The 20,609-nt window shown below is 41.2% G+C and overlaps 1 protein-coding gene across 2 annotated transcripts in view; it reads left to right on the top strand.

Annotated features, from left to right (window-relative positions):
* The first annotated feature begins 2,894 nt into the window (after window positions 1-2,894).
* FBLN5 (fibulin 5) overlaps window positions 2,895-20,609 on the top strand; it is a 60,949-nt gene continuing 43,234 nt past the window's right edge. The window contains exons 1-4 of one of the 2 annotated variants that reach the window (XM_085582288.1): window positions 2,895-4,039; window positions 6,123-6,177; window positions 8,595-8,643; window positions 9,804-10,046. In XM_085582288.1, coding sequence (XP_085438414.1) covers window positions 3,948-4,039; window positions 6,123-6,177; window positions 8,595-8,643; window positions 9,804-10,046 — 439 coding nt within the window. In that variant the 5' untranslated portion in view covers window positions 2,895-3,947. Of the gene's footprint in view, window positions 4,040-6,122; window positions 6,178-8,591; window positions 8,644-9,803; window positions 10,047-20,609 lie in introns of both variants that reach the window. The other variant, XM_021531954.4, reaches the window with a different exon arrangement.

Genomic DNA, 20,609 nt, shown 5'->3' with positions numbered 1-20,609 from the left:
TTGAGGCAGCTGAGCCCCAAGAGATGGCAGCACAACAGGAACTGTTACGTTTTCTCCTTCCTAAAATTTGTACTGCGAGCTACAGATCATAACACCACAACATCTCAGGGATCCTACATTCCCAGTACATTTTAATTAGCACTACTGATGTCTTTACAAATACATACTATGTTAATTATCCCTGTTGATTCTAGCTTGTGTTATGTTTGGCTAGGAAAAGAAAATATACGTAGCACTGTGCCTTTGAGCTTCTGGCCTGAGCCATCTGGAACAGGTTATTTCATCAGTCATGTTATGAGATGGCAATTATAATTCAGACAGTGAACAAAGCAGACCTCAGCTGATAATCTAAGGTAGTCTTTGAAAAATTATAGGCAACCCTCCCCAAACACCTGGAGTTTGCAACTTAGATTCTCTCCTGGGAGGTGGAAGAAATGAGCCCTACTCTTTCTTGAGCAGAATTAGGGTTTGAGACCATGTTTCCCATGTGCTGCTATTCAAGGGGAAGTAGGGTGAGATGTATGTCAAATCACTGCCTGAGTTGTAACACTAACATGTGACAATATCAAAAGCCTGCTTACTTGGCAGTCTCCAAGAATACTTAAATCAATCTCCACAGTCAGGCAAAAGCTCCACTTGTGAATCTTATGAAGCTTAGATGCTATCAAAATGCAGTTGTTTCTGCAAGTGCCCAGCAGTTTTGCTGTTTTACCATTTTTGCTGGTAAAAACATTGGTTCCATAAGATTTGGTAGGAGCAAAATGAATGTTTTTAGTATCTGAAGCTTGGACATGTAGGGCCTAAAGTGTCAGTTATTGGAAAATTCCTTTAATGAATTTAAGTCTGTGGGGCTGGTTAAAAGATGTCTATGACTTGTCATGTAGAAAGACTTTGGGCTCACCTACAGACCTGTATGCTTTGACTCTTCTCAGCATTTGAAATTTTCTTGAAAATGTTCAGAGTGGGAGAATTTTAAAAAATGACAAGAACATCCAAGAAGGGACAGATATGGTTCTGGAGAAATGTAAGAACAAAAATCAGAGTTAAAAAGGGGGATGAAATGTTGTGAAACTTAGAGTTACTTGTTTCTGTGAGGAAGATTTTCCATTCAGGGGTGCTAAGTGTAATTAACTATTCTTAAGTTCCCTGACCTATTTGCAGCTTTTGTCTTATCATTTAGAATCTGTTAGATTATGTTCTCCAGTGCTGAGGGCTCCTGTTCATCCAATGCTGTACTTTATCTGCAGGAGCATAGCTCAATTCATATGTGCAGCTGTCTCATCCAAAGAGAGTAAAGTTATACAACACATTTTATGTGCCCCTTATTATATGTAACACAATTTTCAAAATCCAAGTCTTAACTGGAGATATGGTTTCAACCTTAGCTATGCACAAAGCAAACTTTGAGAATATAGTTATTTAACAGAGCCGCATTTTATACTGGGGACAGTTCTGCACCTTTCATGAAGACAAAGGCAATGTCAAGGTAATCTAAATAAAGTAATGGATTTTATAACTCGGAGGGATATTTGAGACCATTGAAATGAGACCACCACTCCACATTAAGTTTAGCCACCATCTTAAGCATAAATGCTGCAGGTGTCAGCACAGGGTGTTGAAAGATGCATCAAATTGTTAATTTTTATAGGGTGAACAAAAGGGGGCTTATGCACCACAAAATCCTTCCTTTATACAACCCTTCATACCAAACAGAGTTATGAAAGGGCTGTGGCTGCACCTCATTGTCTTGTGACTAATAGTAGTTACAGAAAGGTACTGCAGAAATTCCACTTAGCCACAACATCAAGTCCTTTTATTTTGGGGAAAAAAAAAAAAACCACCAAAAACCCCCAAAAAACAGTCACCAAGCTGCAAACTAGCCCAGGTTGTGGTTTGGTACACTTTTTATACTCTGGTTTTTATCCACTCCAGCTGTCAGATGGAGACAGGAAAAATCAAAACATTTGCACAGTATTTCTTCTTAAAGGAGCCCCTGGATTCACCTTCTGTCTCCAGGGCTGGAGCACCTCTGCCAGTTGGCTGATGGATCAGAACTCTGAGGCAACTATGTGGGAGCAGACTGGTGCTGCACTCATACAGTGATTCTGGCATGCATGCAATGATTTTGCCATGTGATTGTAGAAAAATTCAGTGGATTAGCAAGTGAAATATTATCAGATGAAGCAAGCTCGTCATCCACACAGCTGGATGCACAGAGCATTTTCTTTCCTGTAAAGCTGTTTCTCATTGTTTCAGTAGATTTTTCACACTTCCAACATACAGTAAGCACTGTTACTCTTAGATCTGTAAGCTCTCCAGGTTATTGAGTGTATTGAGAAACTCAGGTGGTATGGAGCAGTGAGAATACTCACTGTTAAACATTTGCCACAATGAAAATTTTCCTGGTCTTTGCTCTCTATCCTCTCTTGCCTGTTTCCTGAACCATGGCAAAACTTCACAGCAAGCCCAGCAGCTTCTTCAGAAGTCCCTTGTGTGAGTTTTTGTTAGGCTTTTGGGAACTTTATTTAAAGTAAGTAAGTTGGTTCTTGTTTATCTGCAAATGTATAGACAATGTTTGAATGATTCCAGGGGAGTGTTTAATTTTTGATGCAGTGCAAATGATGCAAGAAAATCACTGAGAGACAAACTGTCAGAAATGGCCTTGGAGCCTCTGGTGCTGTCATTTTTGAAAGGTAATTTGGACAATTACAGCCAGTTAACAAGATACAGAGGTCTTTGAGCTTTCCTTTGGCTCCAATACAGCCTGTGGGGGCTCAGCGCCTCTAAAGCAGCTCAGTCCTTGTATCTCAAGCTAGATATCAATGCTTAGAGGCAAAATTTATTATTATCTGTTCTAGCAACTGTACTTCTGTTTCTCAATCTGTTACATAGAGATGTATGATAATAATTTCAGGTTCCTTAGAAATAAAGGGTTTTTTTCAAATGGGACACTCAACAGAAATTCAAAGTACTTGTTTAATGTCCATGTCTGTCTTTACTTTCAGTGTTCATCTTTGGATCTACTATAATCTTTTCTGCATCTGATTGCTTACCTTTGACATCCCATAAATGTTCTTCTTGACCTACTAAAGCTCTGCCCATGGCAAAGTTACAAAACACCTGAAAAAGTAATTTATTTCCTTCCTCTTCAGTCATTGCTGAAGATCTGCAAGTTATGCTTTTCCTGAAGAAATATTTCATATCATAAACTACTCCCTTAAGCATGGGGTCAGTTTAAAAAGAGCCAGTGTTTGCAGACGAGCCATTTGTTTTCCTTTGAATGTTTAATTTGTTTATTCCTGTTTTCAAATAATCCCCAAGCAATATAGTTCCTGTAGCTGTGATCATCATGAATTCGAGTTATTCACCTCCCAGAGGGTCAGACCTTTCATCAGTATGCCATTGGCACAGAGCTGAGAGTGTTGCATATTCATTGTCCAGGACACCAGCTAGAGGGCCTCCAAAAAAGCCTGACGGTTTTTTTTGTTCTCAGAGCAAGGAAAACAATCCCTTCCCTTCTCCAGTCCCTTGATAAGGGTTTCTGTCCAATAACGGTGCTCTCTGCTCTGAGGCACATTTAACTGCGAAGTTTGCAGCGGGAGAGGCTTTCCTTCAAGCTGTTAGTGTTTTATCCTGGCAGGCTCCTCGAGGTTGTTGTGAGGAGTCTAGCCAGTTGGTGAGCTTTGTAATCTAAACCAGCTGTCCCAGGCTGAGGCCCCCATTTGCATTGTTTAACATACTTAGAAAATGAAGTGTTCATTTTTAACATTCCTCCTCCAATTGGTTTAATGCTGAATTACAGAAGAGAACTAAGCAAAACCAGGTGCTTTCTCTGTATTCTCTCCAGTGTCTGAGGAGGTACAGACGGCTCCCGATCTTCTCCATTACTTGCCATTTCATTCTTTGGACTATAAATGACAGAGGAACTGAAGTGCTAGCAGAGGGTAATGTTTGGAAAACTTTCTAGTTATTCATCAGCACAGACTCTGGTTTTTTTCCACCTTTCCCCGACGGTTTTGGACATGCAAGGATTAAGAAGGTAAGTGGTATGCATGAAACTTCTTTGCTTACTGACGGGAAACCTACTTGTGGAAAATAGCTGTGGCAGGGACATGTTATGCCAATCCACTTGCAAAAGCCATTTGCAAAGAGATGGGATCTCAGTGGTCAGAGGTGGGGAAAGATGATCTGCCTGTTATTAAAGCTGCACTGTCTCTGACAAGTTCCCTCTTGCTCTGTGCTTATACTCTGCACATCTGCAGGAGTGCTGAACGGCAGCAGCACCGATCCCACTGGCTACAGTGATTGATTGAAGTTAATTAGTTACTATTGCAGAAGTTAATCACTAGTTTAAAATATTTTGCCTGCTGGGCAAGCTACTGTGACCAGCTGCATGTAGTGTTGATAGGTTGTGCTGCATGTCTGTTAATAATTCTTGAGGGGATTTTAGATCTCAAGTAACAAGCAAATTGAGATCATGGGTGCAGACAGAACACATATGAGACAGTAAGGTCACTCCCCCACCAAGAGAAAAGAATATATCATCTTGTAGCAAAGGAAACTAAAGACTGTCTAAAAACGCTTACATTTTGTCTCACTGTTTTGTGGGGGATTTTGTTATCGTGCACTGACCTGAAGCAATGTGCAGCACAGCCCAGTTGCTGCATATGTCAGTATTCTGCTATAACCTGTTGTATTCCCTCCCAATGCTTTTCTCACTCTATGCAAAATGAATATTCAGTCTTTATAGAAGTGTACACTTTAAAATATCTTCAGAAAGATCTGAGGAATCAATAAATTAAGTGTAAGCCTAAATGGATAAAATTGTAGTTTGAATGCTTTACATTGGACTGTAAGGAAACTCTGTGCAGAATTTGCCTTTCCTTGTCACTCAAAAGTTGCCAACAGGCACAATCTGTCTCCATACCACTATGAACAACCATTCTTTAGGGTTTATGTTTGCTTTTCAGAGCTTATCTTTGCTGTAATGTGTCAGTCATTGTGTGTGGTTTTGTCTGATGCATTTGTAGGTCTTGCTCAGCAGCTCAGTTTGCACTCTGGAAATCAGGGACAGCTCTAAGAGAGAAAGTTGGCAGCTCACATGTGTAGCAGAACTAAGGCTACCTAAAATATCCCCTGCTTCCTGTGCTGGTTTTGTGGGAATGTATTGTATACAATTGCCATTTAGGATTACAATCCAAGATAAGCAAGGTATTGATCTAATGGTACTAGGAAGTTTTATGTAAATCAGCAGCAAAATACTGAAATCCACAGGACCTAGAAAAAAGTAGTTTCTGACTGTGCTTTCATGGTTTTCTATTTGTTAGTAAATATTTGGAGGTGGGAGGTTACTTGACCATAATTTTTATGCCCCAGGTAAGGAGCTCCAAAAACAGGCATGGGTCTCTTTGAGAGAGGGATCCTCATCTTTCAGTTGCAGTGGAGCACTAGATGTGAAGATGATATACCTGGGGAAGGCTCCACTGAAGATAACAACTTCTGGTAGCTGGTGACCTGGCACACTGTGTCTCCTTCAAGACTGAGTAAAGGGACAGAATCTGGCCCCAGGAAAATGGATTCATCTCAGATAGATCTCCTGGGGATGAAAGGCGGTTTAGCGGTTGGAGCAGCTGGCTCGGGTTCAGGACCTCCTGCGTGACACGTCTGCAGCCCTGCCAACACTTCACGCTGTGAGCTTAGGCAGGCCCTTGCTTGGGTTTACCCATCTGTAAAACGTGCACAGTGTGCAAGAGAAGATTTCATTTTTGCAAAAGAAAGGTGTCATAGAGGGGAAAAACTGCTTTATTGAATATTGCACACTTGTTCATTTAACAGCCGCTGCATGAGGTGTCATAAAAATTAAATTAGTCCATAGACATGTACAGTCTGGTTTCAATCCCAGTTGGATAAAACCATAGTAGCATCAGAGTCACTGGCTCTGAGATTTATCTGGCCTTTATCTGGAGTTATATTACTCCTTCTCCAAAGGCCAAATTCGTGTTAGCAAAACTGTGGGATACACTGAAGTGTCACTAGAAATTCATTTGTCCATGTGTATTTAATTCTATGTAATAAGCCTGGATATCAGAAGGTTTTCAGCCTATTTTCTACATGCATTACAGGATACTGACTGCTTTCACACTGGCTGTCTGCCTTTCAAGCCCTGGAAAAGCACAGGTGAGAGGTGCATGCAGAGATGTGTGTACTGGTTTGTACGAAGTGCTGTATGGCATGAAACTTCACTGGCTAGCAGGTGGATAGGAAGCTCTGTGGTCTGGGGTTTACATGGAAAGGAAGTTGTGTGGTCTAAGGGTTTAGAGGGGAGAACTTGGAGCCAGCAGGATTCTGGAGTTGAACATGGATTGAGGTTATTGACTCATCCTTGCCAGCTCAGCAAAATATCCCTGTAGAAACCTGGACCTCGCCGAAAATCTGATTCTGCCTCTAAACTAAACACTTCTGGAAAAATAAATATGAAAAACTATCCCATGAAACCAGAGACTGCTTAGTTCTCTTGTGAGAAACATCCATATTTGGAAAATTCATTCATTTAAATACATCTTTTCTGTGTATAGCAGGATCAAGTCTCAAGACTATTTAATTTTGGCCTGTGATCCTGAATGACTGTATCCCAGTTTTCATTTTCACTTATGCCCAAACCCATTTCTGTTCAAGAGGGTGGATGGAAGTAAAGCAGTCCAGTTCTTGAAATAGCAGAATCATTAGTTCTTTGTGTGCTCGGCTCCAAGTAACTTTAAATCAGGAAAAACTGTTATTAAAGGCATGTTGTTTGGATTTCTAGTTGATAGTCCAGATAGATTCAGTCTCCAGAGCTGTGTTTCTAAATACCTTTGCCAAAAGCCTCTGAAATGTAGTTGTTTTTCTTCTATTACATTGAAAATTTCCTGCACAAGTCATGCTTATTGATATTCTTGTGATTATTGGATCTGTATGGGAAATGCTTTTCATGCCCCTGGAAAATTTTTGAAATGTCTTTAAGGGTTTGTTTTTATACTTTAAAAAATATTGTTTACATTAGAATTTTTATAAAAACATCTTGTAGCATAAATTAATTTTTGAAGTTGCTTTGAAAAAGCAACTTGAAACTGAAACGACAGCAGTGAGTTCTTTCTGAAGATACTGAAACTGGTAATTTGGACAATATTGAAATCTTTTCTAGAATAAAGTTCTAGAAATTTGTTGAAACCAGTTCTACAGCAGTTTCAATGTTTCTGAATCATCATTTTTTGACCAAAACAAAATTATTTTGTTAAGATTATTTGAGCTTTTCCAGCTAACCTAGGTGTAGTATATGTACACAAAAAGGAGAGCAAAAGGTAGACTACATACATTCTTTAAAACATGAGGGTGATTACACATTCTCCCATTAGACTATCTTGGCTTTCCATGATACCAAAACATCTTGGAATGCCAAACCAAATGAAAGCAGAATTCCTCCATACGTGTCTGACTCTTCTAGCAGTGATTTTGTGTATTCATATGTGCAAGAGGCAGGTGCAGTCCAAATAGTGCCATGTGTTTCCCTTCATGTCCTGTCCTTGGTTCCTGCAATGACCCACTTCCACTGACTCACCCCTCTAACCCTTTGTCTCCCATTTACAACTCACTACTTTTCCAAACATCAATTAAGTACTTTGATCTTCCACTCATTTCTTTCATAAAGTCCAAAAATAAGTGTCTTTATCCTTAAGATACAAAAAAAAGAGGAATAATCTTGAACACACTCCATCCCTCTGCCCTCTGGTAGCTTCAGTGATTCCTGTTTCCTGGATATCTCTTGCTTACATTGCCTATTTACTGGAAGATCTTGTGCTTGTGCCAATTGCTTGGCTCCTTGCTAAATAGCTGGAGGCCCAGTCAAAAACCAGGAGGAGCAGGGAATCATTTTAACAGGCTTTGAAACCATTATCACCAGGACTTTCACCAATTTAGAGATGCTGAGGTCACTGAGGAGGTACTGAAGACACAAGGCCGCAGCCCTGATAATGACTAACAGAGAACAGGAAGGAACAAGGCTTCCAGTAACCTTGAAAGCCTATAACATACAGTATAAAGATCTATCCTCTAAAAATTACAAGTCTGGTGGACAAGATGAGCCTTATTTTTTTAAGCTTGTTATGTCTCCACTGTGGCTCCGGATCAGTCAATGCCTGACGTGTTGTGTGCTGAACGGGCTGTGTGGGAGCTTTAGAGCCTGTGAGAGGTGTAACAAGTACCTTGAGATGAACCCCCCTGTTCTGGCAAAAAGAAGACCCCAAACTAGAAGACTGTAATTCTGTGCTAACAACTCATAGCACGTTGTAGCCCTGTACTCGTAACACACTGGTGACCCCTGGGCAGAGGAGCAGCCTGACCCATCGCCCGAGGGTGCCACTCCTGAGCTGAGGGGCTGGAACCGGCGCTGAGGCCTCGGGTGCGCGGCTCGCTGGCTGTCCTCTGGGAAGGGACTTTATTTTGATGTAAAATATCGTGCTGAACAATTGTACTAATCATAATAATCCAGACGAGCATTTGATTCTGCAAACCTCTTATTTCACCATCACTGAGTGTCCTTTTTTCTCTCATTTTAGCAGCAATGCACTAATGGGTTTGACCTGGACCGTGCCTCTGGGCAATGCTTAGGTAGGACTTCAATTAAATCAATGTATTTAAATTTGGGTTCAGAAATCCTGAATTTATTGAGTTAACAGTGTGGTGCTCTTACTGTGCTTTAGATGAAAAGTTCTTACTGTGTGACAAATATGTGTGTTTGTATACATGTATATACAAAAAATATGTGTATATATAAATACGTGTGTGTGTGTGTGTGTGTGTGTGTGTGTGTTTGCCTTTACATAGCACTGATCTTTGACATTGTTGAGATACTAACAGGCTGTCAGGGCTACTCAAACAACAATTATGCATTTTGATAGGAGCTCAGGGTAGCTGCCAAAGGACGAGGGCTGTTCACCCTCCTCTCTTTCTCCTTCAAGCTCAGGATTTATTGTCTTTGTTGCCTGTCTCCACCTGTAGGCTCAAATAAAGTCTTCCATTCTCAGAAACTCCAAGTAAACTGAGTTGAGGTAGTGTAAGGAAATCTGCACTTTGCCCAGTAGCATCTTTTTGTCAATGGTAATCAGTCTCCAGGGCAGCATCTTCTACATGCAATAAAGTCACCCAAACAGAAAGGGAAACACCTGCAGGAGATTGTTTTCCCTGCTATAACCTACTGTTTCTGTGGCCCAAGAACCAGGGGAATGTTCAATTTGGCTAAACCAGTTGTATCTTTCTAAATTTAATTCAGCAACAATCTTGATCAAAGCAAGAAAGAGGCCTGAACTGTGTCCCCAGATCCAAGCATCCCTAACTCAGAGGGACAGAACTCGAGACTTCCAAAGCAGGATCCAAATTTCACAGCTGGGCAGAGCAAACCAGCAGTTTCTGAAATCCTGATCTGCATGTTGTGGTTTGAAAGGACCCTCCAGCAGGAGCGGGCAGTAGCACACTGCAGCCATGTGTAAATCAGTGTTTAAACCAAACTTCTATGGAAGAGCGAAGCAGGCCTTGTCCTCTCCCTCTATCCTCTCATAGTGGAGTAAAACCAGTAGATCACAGGGTATGTTGAATATAAGGGATGTTTCCTGTTTTAGTACAATCCAAATTCAAAGCGAGGCTCCACAAGGAAGGATTAGCCTTTTTGATGGGGAATATTTGCAATGTTTGCAAAAATCATGCTGGCTGTTTTTTTTTGTAGGTCCCATTAAGAAGCAATCACTCTTTAAACCTTTGCAATTTCATTGCAGACATCGATGAATGTCGGACGATTCCTGAGGCCTGCAGGGGAGACATGGTGTGTGTGAACCAGAACGGCGGCTACCTGTGCGTGCCCCGAACCAACCCGGTGTACCGCTCGCCCTACCTGAGCCCCTACTCCAACGTTTACCCCCCGCCCCCCGCGCCCGGCCCCGTCCCCAACTACCCCACTGTCACCCGGCCCCTCATCTGCCGCTTCGGCTTCCAGCTGGATGAAAACAATCAGTGTGCTGGTAAGTGGTACTGATCCTTCTTCCAGATTTTCATTTATATTAAAGCTTGTCTGACACTGTCCTGCAGTTGTCTTTCAGTTAATGCTGCGGTCAAGCCCAGTATTTTGGAGTCAAACATTTTTTAAGAATATGATCTGTATGTTTCATATCATTATTCAATGCAAACTAAGATATGATTCAGTCCTATTATTTAAGCAGGAAAGCCACTTTCATGAAAGAAGTAATGTTTTTATGAGATAAGCAACCATCTGATGGCAGGTGATTTTTCAGTTCATCAAAAGCATGCCTTTTATGATTCTGTCCATGAGAGAGAAGGTGGCCCTTCATTTGAAGTGTTAGGTGGGGCCTGGGGAAACTTCATTCATCTCTTGGCTGTGTGTGAGCTGGTTTTTGACAAGAAAAAAAGCCAAATCCAGAGAAGCCATGAGCTTTCAACAGAAAATTTTGCCTCTCTTTAGACTAAGGAACAGCACTTACTTCAAAACTGCTGCAGAAAACCACAAGAGCTAAAACTGACTTGTCTTTTGGGCTTATTCTGCCCTATTGTCTGAAATTTCTGGGGGACTTGGTTGCAGATGAGGCACTTCCTTTGTTGCCCTGCTGAGGAGACCACACGAGCTTCACAGGAGCTTTGAAAGTCTAGAGTTGAATTCAGATAAAATTTGGCACACATTTTTTGTATTTGAATCACTGTCTTTTCCAAGGTGGGAAAAATATGTTTTCTAACCAGTACTCACAATAATACTGACTGGAAAATAATAAAAAAAAAAAAAAAAAAAAAAAAAAGGAAAATTATAAACCCTGGAGTATTTCTGAGGAGATTTTTAATCATAGGATCACTGAAGAGTTTGTTGTAAAAATAGGCATTTTTACTATCTGATTCTTTGAAAATGACCTCTAGTCCTTTTCATCTTAGCAAATTGATCAACTTGTTATTTTACCTACTGATTTGTAGATTTCCAGGAGTGTTTTCAATTTTGCTCACTCTGCTGTAGTTGATTCAGTAAATAGGGTAGTTAGTAGAAAAGAAGTGCTGAGATGAAAGTGGAAATGAAACCTCTGAATTATACTGTCTGGTCTGTTCCATGCAAACCAGAACAATCAAAACAGGAAAAATTAGGAAACATTTACAGTGAACTTTCCAGCCTCCAAAGGGCACATGTGTTCCTATCTATGCTGACAGAAATGGGAGGACTAATATTTTTTTTCAGTCAGGGCTGTTGACTTCTGTCATTTTAACTTTCAAATATTTTGGATTTAATTGTAAAAAAAGTTTAGTGATGAGAAATATTAATGAGAATGCGTGGGAAAGGACAGGCTACCATTTGAGCACCACAGCAAGCTGGGAGCAGTTGTATAAGTCTATATCAGATTTGAATTTGTGTAGATGATGTGACAAAGGAAGAAAAACAAAACTAAAAGAAAACAAGACCTGTCAGGGGTCTCTGCTGGGTTAGATTTCATTTTTTATTCAATGAAATTCTCTGGAGACATTCACTATCTTGATGCAATATTTATTGTTGTATCTGTGTGTGTCAGGATTCCTGGAGCAGTTAACAGGGTTATGTGCAGTGCCATGCTTGAAGTCCTTGGAGGCAAGACATCAGGGAGCCTTGACAGGGTCCTCATGAGCAACCAAAATTTTATCCAGGTCATTCAAGGAAGTCTGACCCACAGGATTATGGCACCCATAAGCCAATAAGCATCACTCATGTTAATGCTATTTCAGTTGCTCTGTGCTTACCTCCTTGTCCATATTCAGCATGTTCTTGGGCTACTAATCACTCCAAGGGCTAATTTTGTGGTGGAATGGTTGAAAAGAATGAACTAGAAGTAATTTTGCCCTGTAGCTGAGCCACTATGTAACATGTTTGTTATGTGGTGTTCAGACACCACCCTCTAGCACCTTCTTTCCAAATAAAATTAGTCAAAGGTATTTCCATTAGAGATAACAATATTTTCTGCTATGGACAGCAGGAGAACCAGAGTTCTCATGCCGATGTGAACTCTAAGCAATCTGCAGATTTTAACAGAGTACACATTTTTGTCTGGTCAGATATGGAGTTACAGGTCAGGGTCACATTTTCTACTGCTAGGACAGCAGAAATCTACTTTCACTTTGAATTTCAGTCAAAACAGCTTATTAAATACAGAAGCGTTTTCTGTGAGACTGGGAGATTTGAAGCACTGAGATTATTCAAGAGACTTCCAAAGTGAAACAGGACAAAAATTTGATCTGAAAGTTGTGTGAGTTTTAACAAGCTCTTTCTATTTTTTTTCTACCACTCCACAAAATGTAGGGAGGCTGCAAGAAGGTTGCTCTGTCCCAGTCTGGCACCTGGCCTGCCTGCCAAGGCCCCACATTCTTTGGCTCTCAAGGGAATGTGCACCCCTGGCTGTTCACATAACTTTCCCCCTCATGGGGCTGACATGTTTCCATGCAGCAAAAAAAGATATATTATCCATTCTTCTCCCTTTCAAGCTTTTTGGCCTCATTCTTTCTGGCCTGGATGGTCATAGACAGTGGCAAAGTGCCCACAATCCTTCCCTGTCCTGGTCACCACTCAGTCTTGCCAAGATTCTTTCATCTCCAGATCTTGTCCTTTATGAAAACAAAACTTTTCCTGGGTCAAGTACCTCTCAAAGGCACCTGTCTGTGATGGCTTTGCTCAGTCCAGTGTCCTCTGTGTACTGCAGAAGTACCTGTAGCCATTTGTGGTAGCAGACAGAGAAATGTTTTAATGATAATTGCTTCTTAAGTCTTCTGTGGCTTTGATTCCTAATACATGGTATTTTTTACCCCTGGAGTTGCTGAGTGCTTTATATTTTGTATACGTAAGTGGTCTGTGTTTTCAACGGCACAGACTTTTTGTAAATCATTCCAAAGCAGGTTGGGAATGATTTATAACTCAATTAATGTTGGAATAAAAGACCACATACAGAAAAAGCAAAGAACATCTAGTGCAAAAGCACTGCTTGAACTGTTTGTCTTCTAACATTACTTCTCTATAAATACAGAATGAGTTAGTCATAATAATGACTTTTTGCACAAGGAACTTGGTCTAGTGACTGTTGGCTCCAGATTACTGGAGTGAGGACCTGTGTTCTTGCATTATACATTCATATGCTGAGAGCTCTTTCCAGTTTCCTTTCACTCCACCTTGCTGTTTCCTGATTTACAATGATCTTCAAAACATGCTTCAAACACAGATCCTTCTGGGCATTGTGGAAAGAACTGTACTGGGTGGGCTCTTATTATTGCTTTCTCTCCAATTAGTGCAAACTCACAATGTGAGGAGATGATGGAGGTGGAGAGGATTGAATAGGGAGTTCAGACAAAGCAGACCTCAAAGACAGAGAGGTAAATGCTAGGAAAAGTACAAGCACAAGGTGAGATGAGTATGACCTAGATACAGAGAGAAGGGAGGAGGGCATAGGAGGTAATTTTTTAAAAACCAACAAAACATAACTGTTATTTTTAAAGCAAAAGGTAAAGGAAGAAGGAAATGGAAGGATGCTGTCTCCAAGTGCAAGAGAGAATTGTTTTTCGTGCCCCATTTGTGCAGCAGTTATTGCTTCAGCTTTCCCCATTTCTCAGAGATTGGCACGACCTCCTACATTCCCCACCTATGGGTCCCCAGTTCTACATTTGTGGAGTGAAACTCCTTCCTTCAAAAGATTACCTTTGCACAGATGGGTTTTAGATCACTATCATTTATATTGCAAGCATACCTAAATCCCACATCCAAGCCTGCAATTGTGCTGCCCTGCCTTGTGCCCAACCTCATTTAGAGCAGCCTATGTCTAGATGAGTTTTCAAGTAAAATGAAGGAACCAGATGTTCCTGTGTGGGGAAAGGGGAGGGAAATGAAGAGACAGAGAACTGAAAGGAGGTGCCCAGGTCTTGCATCAGGCTCATGGCTGTGCTGGGATAGAGCCCAGAGCTCCTTATCCAATGGCTTAGCCATCAAGCCAGGCCTCCTCCTAATGACTTTCCTAGTGGCCTCTCTGTGCATACAGAAACAGGAGGAAGAAAAGTGGAGAAATGCAGCAAGGAGATTATGCCTTACAAGGGTTTGTATAAAGTAAATAAAAATTGAATCCACTCCCACTATTTCCTTTTTTAACCCTATTTGGTTCAGCTCTGTGTCTTTCACTTTTCCTCTTGGTCTGTGAGACAATATCTTTTGCTGGTCCAGATGGCCAGTTCCTCAAGGTTATGCATGATCCCTGTTAGGGAATGATTGCCATCATGTCCAAATTAACCAGAAAAAGAAGGAAAGATTACATGAGAACAGATTCTGTGAGAGGCCGAGCTCAGACTTCTGATAGTACAGGTAATTGCTGACAGCTCCTGATTAAATTAAGGGTCATGATATGTAGCTTTTATTTGTAGTATGGTTTTCCTGATGGGCTTTGTAGGAGGAAATGTGAATTGTGACCTCATGCTGCCATAGCAACAGAAAAGTTTCCTCTCAAACATCTCAAGAGTTTATAGCTGGTGGCTAAGGCTTGGGTTGGAGGAGTTTGTGTTCAGTTCCCAGCTTTGCCATAAAGCATGCTATTCCTGGAGTCACCATCCCTGGAAGTGTTCAAGAAATACCTGGACATGGCACTCAGTACCATGGTCTAGGGGACAACATAGTCAAAAGTTGGACTTGATGGTCTCAGTGATCCTTTCCAACAAATGATTCTGTGATTCTGTGATTTTGTACTGGATATTTTGAAGCTAAAGTGAAATAATATTAATTTTCAGGATGATACCAAGATTAATTTCACAATGGAATGATGGGTGAGGAAGTGACTTCCAGGCAAGTATCATGTAAAGATACACAAAAAGGAGAAAAAGGTCCATTTTAATAATTCTACAGCAGTGAAGCTCAAGGTGACATATGTGGAACACAGCTACTTCCCCAGCTGTCCTGGTTCCAGCCAGGACAGGGTTAATTTTTTGTAATAGCTGGAGGGGGCATGGCCAGGACCCAGAAGTCATTCCATACCCCTTCATGTCATTGCTGGGGGTGGGCAAAGGGACTGTGTCTTCCAGGAAGAAGGGATTCCTTCCAGCTGAGAAAATTCATCCAGGCTGCAATGCAAATTTTTGCATGTGAATCACTCTCTTCTGTACACTTCTGTCATTAATATTAGTGCTGTTATTGTTAATTTTCTTATCTCATTGCTGTTTCCAGTAAATTGTTCTTATCTCAACCTGTGATGCCTTTTACTCCTCCAGCAGGAGTAGGGGAGGGAGAGCAGCTTGTGGTTTTTTTAGTGGAAGTACTAAATTGGAAAGTACCATTCCTAAGCCACGACACCAGTGCACTAACCTGGCTGGAATTCAGTGGCCAGCTTTGTCTATGTTTCTGCATAGATCAGAGAAGAGAGGAAGCCCTTTGTCTGTATCTCCAATTTGCTTCAAGGAACATCTGTGCTACAAAATCTTTCTGTATCTGTTTGATCCTGGAGTTTTTCAGTTGTCTTTTACTTATGCTGTACTTGTTTCATGATTTAGCACAACTCAAGTTGGTTTCCCCTTGATTATTTAATGTAATGAGACTAGACAAGCCAGGTAAAAGAAATATGTGGAAAATGTAAACTATATATACTGAGGTTCAAGACCATAAGTCAGGAGCGTAACAAAAGTAGGATCATTCACATCCTGGAGTACAGACATACTTAACATAATCCTGCCCCATTGGATAAACCCACTTTATACAGCTCCAGACAAACATAACCATAAAACTTTCAGATCCAGCTTCTGTGCTTCAGATCTGATGGTCTGATCTATTTACAATCCCAACAATCTTCATAAAAGTAATCACGAGTTAACTATAATCACAGGTTAAAAGGTACATCTGAAAACAGTCAGAGCTCCTTCCTCCTTCAGGAAACCATTGCACCAGCACAGAGAATGGGCAGGGGCTGAAGAAAGGCAAGACTCATCCAGCCACTACAGTAGGGTCCATCAGTAGAATCATTCCTACAAAAATCTGACCATCAGATAAAATATCCTGTCCAGCTTACCATGGGGAATGGGGGTCGAAATGCTGCTTTTCACTGAAGTTAATCCATTTGTAGTAGACAAGTCAGCTTGATAGAAAAAGCTGCTGTACATATCGATCTGTAGCACAGTAAACTGAGCCTTCTGTGGCTTGGCTTGTTCCTGCTTTCATTCCTCTCTAAGTGCAGTGTGGGAGGAACACAGTCTAGTGGTTAAAGCACAGGCAAGTGCTTCATTTATTTCTGAAACTTCTACTACTAACAAAGGAATGAGTAGAACTGAACCAAGAAATATAACATGCAAGCCAATAATGCTGGTATGCTATTAAGCAAACAGGCACTCTTCACTGGAGTGAAAACTAGTAGGCTCCTCAGTATCCAAAGTGTAACAGCAGCAGCAAGCCCATCATTCTGCATGTCAGTGCCTTTCAAGCACCACTTACTGACTGTATTTATGTGTGACGATGTGAAAAGTGAAAACACAACAAATATAACTACAGTATAGCCACAACTGAACTTGAATGAACTACAGTCATACTGGGTAAGTAGCTGGACAACAACTGGAGACAAAAACACTTAGACCCATTATTAGAGTCCCTATCGACTTTGGTGAAGATCTTAAACAGCACTTCTTGAAGTGAATTTATTAGGTTTAACTTAAGTTGTCTTGAACCTAACCTTAATTATCTTATGGTCAGTCAGGTACCATAAGATCAGAAGGGTACCATATTTTTCTCCTGCTAAAATACTGATACCTCCTAGATTTTGTGGCATTCCTTGACATTTCAAGGTCAGGATAGACAGGTTGTCAGATCATCATCTTATGATTAAAAATTGTGACCACCAGGAATGTTTGAATTTGGTTTCAACTTTACCTTGAGCTAAACTGATTCTGCCTGTGGAAATGTGCATCTGCTGTTTGGGAGTGATTGAATGTTTTCTAGTTTCTTTTTTACTGAGCTGTGAGCCAGGAGAGAAGGACTGTGGTATACTGAGGGAATAGCTGAATGAGAACAGGTCATGTTACAAAAAAAACCGTAATGTGTTTGTGTGCAGAGAAGGGGCATAAGCACAGAAGGGACAATGTTCATGTCTTGTTAGCTGTGCAGGCTACAGTCCAGACACAGGAAAGTTGAAATCTTTCTAGACTGTGACCTCGCTATCACATGATGTGTTTCAATTTTCCCTCTTTCTTGGAACTGTATGATACTTTGGTATACAAAGTGGCAAGAACCCAAGAATCTCATCTCCCTTGAGATCTGCAGACTACAGAGGGAAAGGTATGCAAGGAAAAGAAGTTCAAGTGATACTCTGGTTTAATGACCTCCATTATGCTTGGTCTCTGAAATGGGGGTTATTGGTCACTGGGCTCTGAGCCAAACAATACACAGACTTCAGCTGTCACCCAGAGCTGGCTGGCAGGAGGTTACATCTGACTCAATTCAGTGGAGCAGTAATCATGCCCAGCCTGCCATATCCTCTGGCCTGTGCTGGCCAGGGCGGGGCTCACACCCTGCCATTCATCTCAGAGTGATTCCTTAGACTCACTGCCAGCAGTGGTTTGATATGTGGGCCTTTGTTGTCGCCTTGCCTTTATTATGTCTTGCTTCCAGGGATTTCAGCAGTGCCAAATCAGTTAAGGCCACTATGTACTGATTAGCTCTGTCTGCTCTGGGGTAGATTTCATGAGCTTTCCTTTATGGAATAGCTGTCATGCAAGACAGTCCCACCAACTAGATAATTCCAGGACTTAAAAGAACATCAAGTCACTTAACAGTGCTGGAAAACTGACAGGTGTCATGAGTACCCTGCCCCAGTCTGTCAGCTCTTTGGCTTGTTTCTCTCTCATTTTCCCATGAGTGGCACTTTCTCTACCTTCCTGTGGCTTGATGTGCAGAGTTCAGTATGTGATAGTCTCTCCTCACCTGGAAGGCAGATTTATTTCAGTGCCCTACATAGCACCAGCACTCTACTCAGGCCTCTGTCAATTTTTGCATATATTTGCATCACCCACAATGCCTAGAGATGGCAGTGTTCTCAATGACTTAAAGGTCACTATTTTTCTTGGCTTCTCCCTTATATGTTTTGGGTCAGTCTTGTTTCTTTTCATTTGGTTCCAGCCTGAAATTGGCCATGGTTATATGTCACAATATAGATGTTAAGCCAAAATATATAGAAAATATGAATTATCTTCTTTGCCAGTATAAATCAGCCAAATGGACCATATGTTTTGCCAGACTCTATAGAAAGTGATAATGTGCTGGCACTGTTCCTTTGTCCTGTCCCTAAAACACCAGACCCATGACAGAGCTGCCACACAGAAGCAGAAGAGCTGCTTGGAGTAAGATGTTGCATGGAGTTTAATATACTCTGACCCCTTAATCTGCTAGTTCTCTGCCTTCCTATTTTACTACTACAACGACATTAGAGAATTTTTCAAATAAAGCTACTAGAAGATAAATGTGAGTTACAACCAGCCCAGTTCAGGGCAATTTTTTCAGCTTTCTGCCTCTTTTCTGGGATGTTCTGCCCCTTGGGGATGACAAGATGTGCTGAAATCCATCTTCATTTTTAACACCAGCAAAATCTTCTCTTCTTTCAGCTGTAACTCATGGTTGCAGGTGCTCTGTGGTATAAGACCACACTGCAGTGTGAGAAGAAGGATGGTGCACAGGATAGGCAGTAGAATATGTGTCAGGACAGCTGAAATGCAGACCCAGGTCGCTGACGCTTGGTTAAGTCCCCTCCTTTCACTGACCTACATCCTCCATGGGAGTTTAGTGTATAAATGCCCATTGGTCTGGTCTTCAGCCTTTGTCATGGGCTGGCAGTACAACCTCAGACTTCTTTGCTCACTATTGCTTCCAGAGCTGACTACTTCTCTGAGGAATCTCAAGCAATCATCTGGAAACCCCTGAAGGGTCAGGGTTTTCAGGAAAAGACCTTTAGCATTTACTGAAAATTGAGGTGTGAATGGTGTCTTCTCTTGAGCATCTGCAAGTTTGAACATACAACTACATAACTCTGTCTGGAAAATTTTCTTGGTTTTTGCCCTTTTTTTTTTTTTTTTTCTTTTTTTTGAGAGGAAAATTCTTGTTTTCCATTCAGCCCCCTAAGTAAATGAAGCATTAACTTGTGAGTCAGTAAATTGCTGGTTGGATTAAAGGCATTAATTGGCTTTGTGGTACAACCCACATATCTGGAGGTAACACTGAATGGGAAGATTGTATAAACAGTAATAAACAGAAGTCGAGGAAAGCTACAATTGTGATCAGGAAATTAGGGGTCTGGAACCCAGCAATAAGTGAAAAGATAACCTAACACAGGGTCATCTGGTGGAAGATGATCAACAGAAGGCAGTGATATCAAGAGCAGTGTAGCATTAGGCAGTTTCTGGCCGTGTTACTAAGACTTCTCATTCCAGAACAGAGAGCAAATAGTACTTCAGAATGTTCTGTTGAGAATGGCTCCAACCTACTGACATTCGGTGTAAGTATTTTACTACCAGATAAATGTAGTCAAGTTTATGGAAATTTCAGTATAGAGCAGCAGCAAGTTGGGGCCATTACTGAGGCTGACTTTGATTAAAAGAGTAGAGTATATTGTAAAACTTAGGGTAAGATGACAGTAATTGGAACTGTAAATGACAGAAATAAAAGTTTGTATGGTGGGTGGTACAAAAGAAAGATTATTGCTGAATAGGGTATAATTTGCTGAAAGGAAGGAAAATTACTTTCAGACTGAACATAATAAAGCCCTTTATGGAGCTGCAGTGTATCAGGTTATACATGAACACACTAGGTATGTTGTAGTGGAGGAATAGTACAAAATGTAACAGTAGAGTCATTTAAAAGCTGCATGGAAAAAAATTTTAAGAAGAAAGAGTCTCACACAGGTTGGGGGTGCAATAGATATTGTCAGGTGTAGTTTGCTGTGCTTTTGAGTCCTTTGATATATCCCCAGCTTCCAGTGTGCAGAGGCACAAAAGAAAACAGCATGCTTTACCTAACTCTGCAGAGAAAAGCTCAAAGCATGGCTAAGAGCCTCCACCCATTAAACAACAGTAATTGTCACTGCAGCTGAGCAGCGCAAAGCCGAGAGAGCCTGAACGAGTAGCCTGACATCCCCTTTCCAGAGGAGGAATCTTGGAGCAGTGCAGAGTCTGTTTGCCAGACTGCCACTCCTTAATCCTGCAGCAGGATCCAGGCCAGGGAGAGGAGATGTGATCTGAAAGCCATAGCATGCTGCTAATTTCCTGCTATTGCAAACCCTGTGGGGAATCCCAAACCCAGCATAGGCTGGAGCAGCCTTGGATCATGCTCCTGTTCTTCAGAGGTAGACTGCAGCAATATGTACAACACTCATTGCCAGCAATTCACTAAGCACTGCATCTGGAGCTTTATTTCAGAAGCAGATTGAAATTATTTTAATTAAAAGCAGGGCTGACTTTGTGATGGAATAGCCCAGACCTGTGCATTGACAGCTATCAGTTGATTTCATGCACTCATCCCAAAAGACTGTAGCATGCCAACTTTGGAAAGGAGGTGCTTTTCCCCACTAAAT

The sequence above is a fragment of the Lonchura striata genome, chromosome 5, assembly GCF_050655825.1.
Source record: "Lonchura striata isolate lonStrDom1 chromosome 5, ASM5065582v1, whole genome shotgun sequence".
In the NCBI taxonomy this organism is placed as follows: Eukaryota; Metazoa; Chordata; class Aves; order Passeriformes; family Estrildidae; genus Lonchura; species Lonchura striata.
This window is presented reverse-complemented; position numbering and strand designations above follow the sequence as displayed.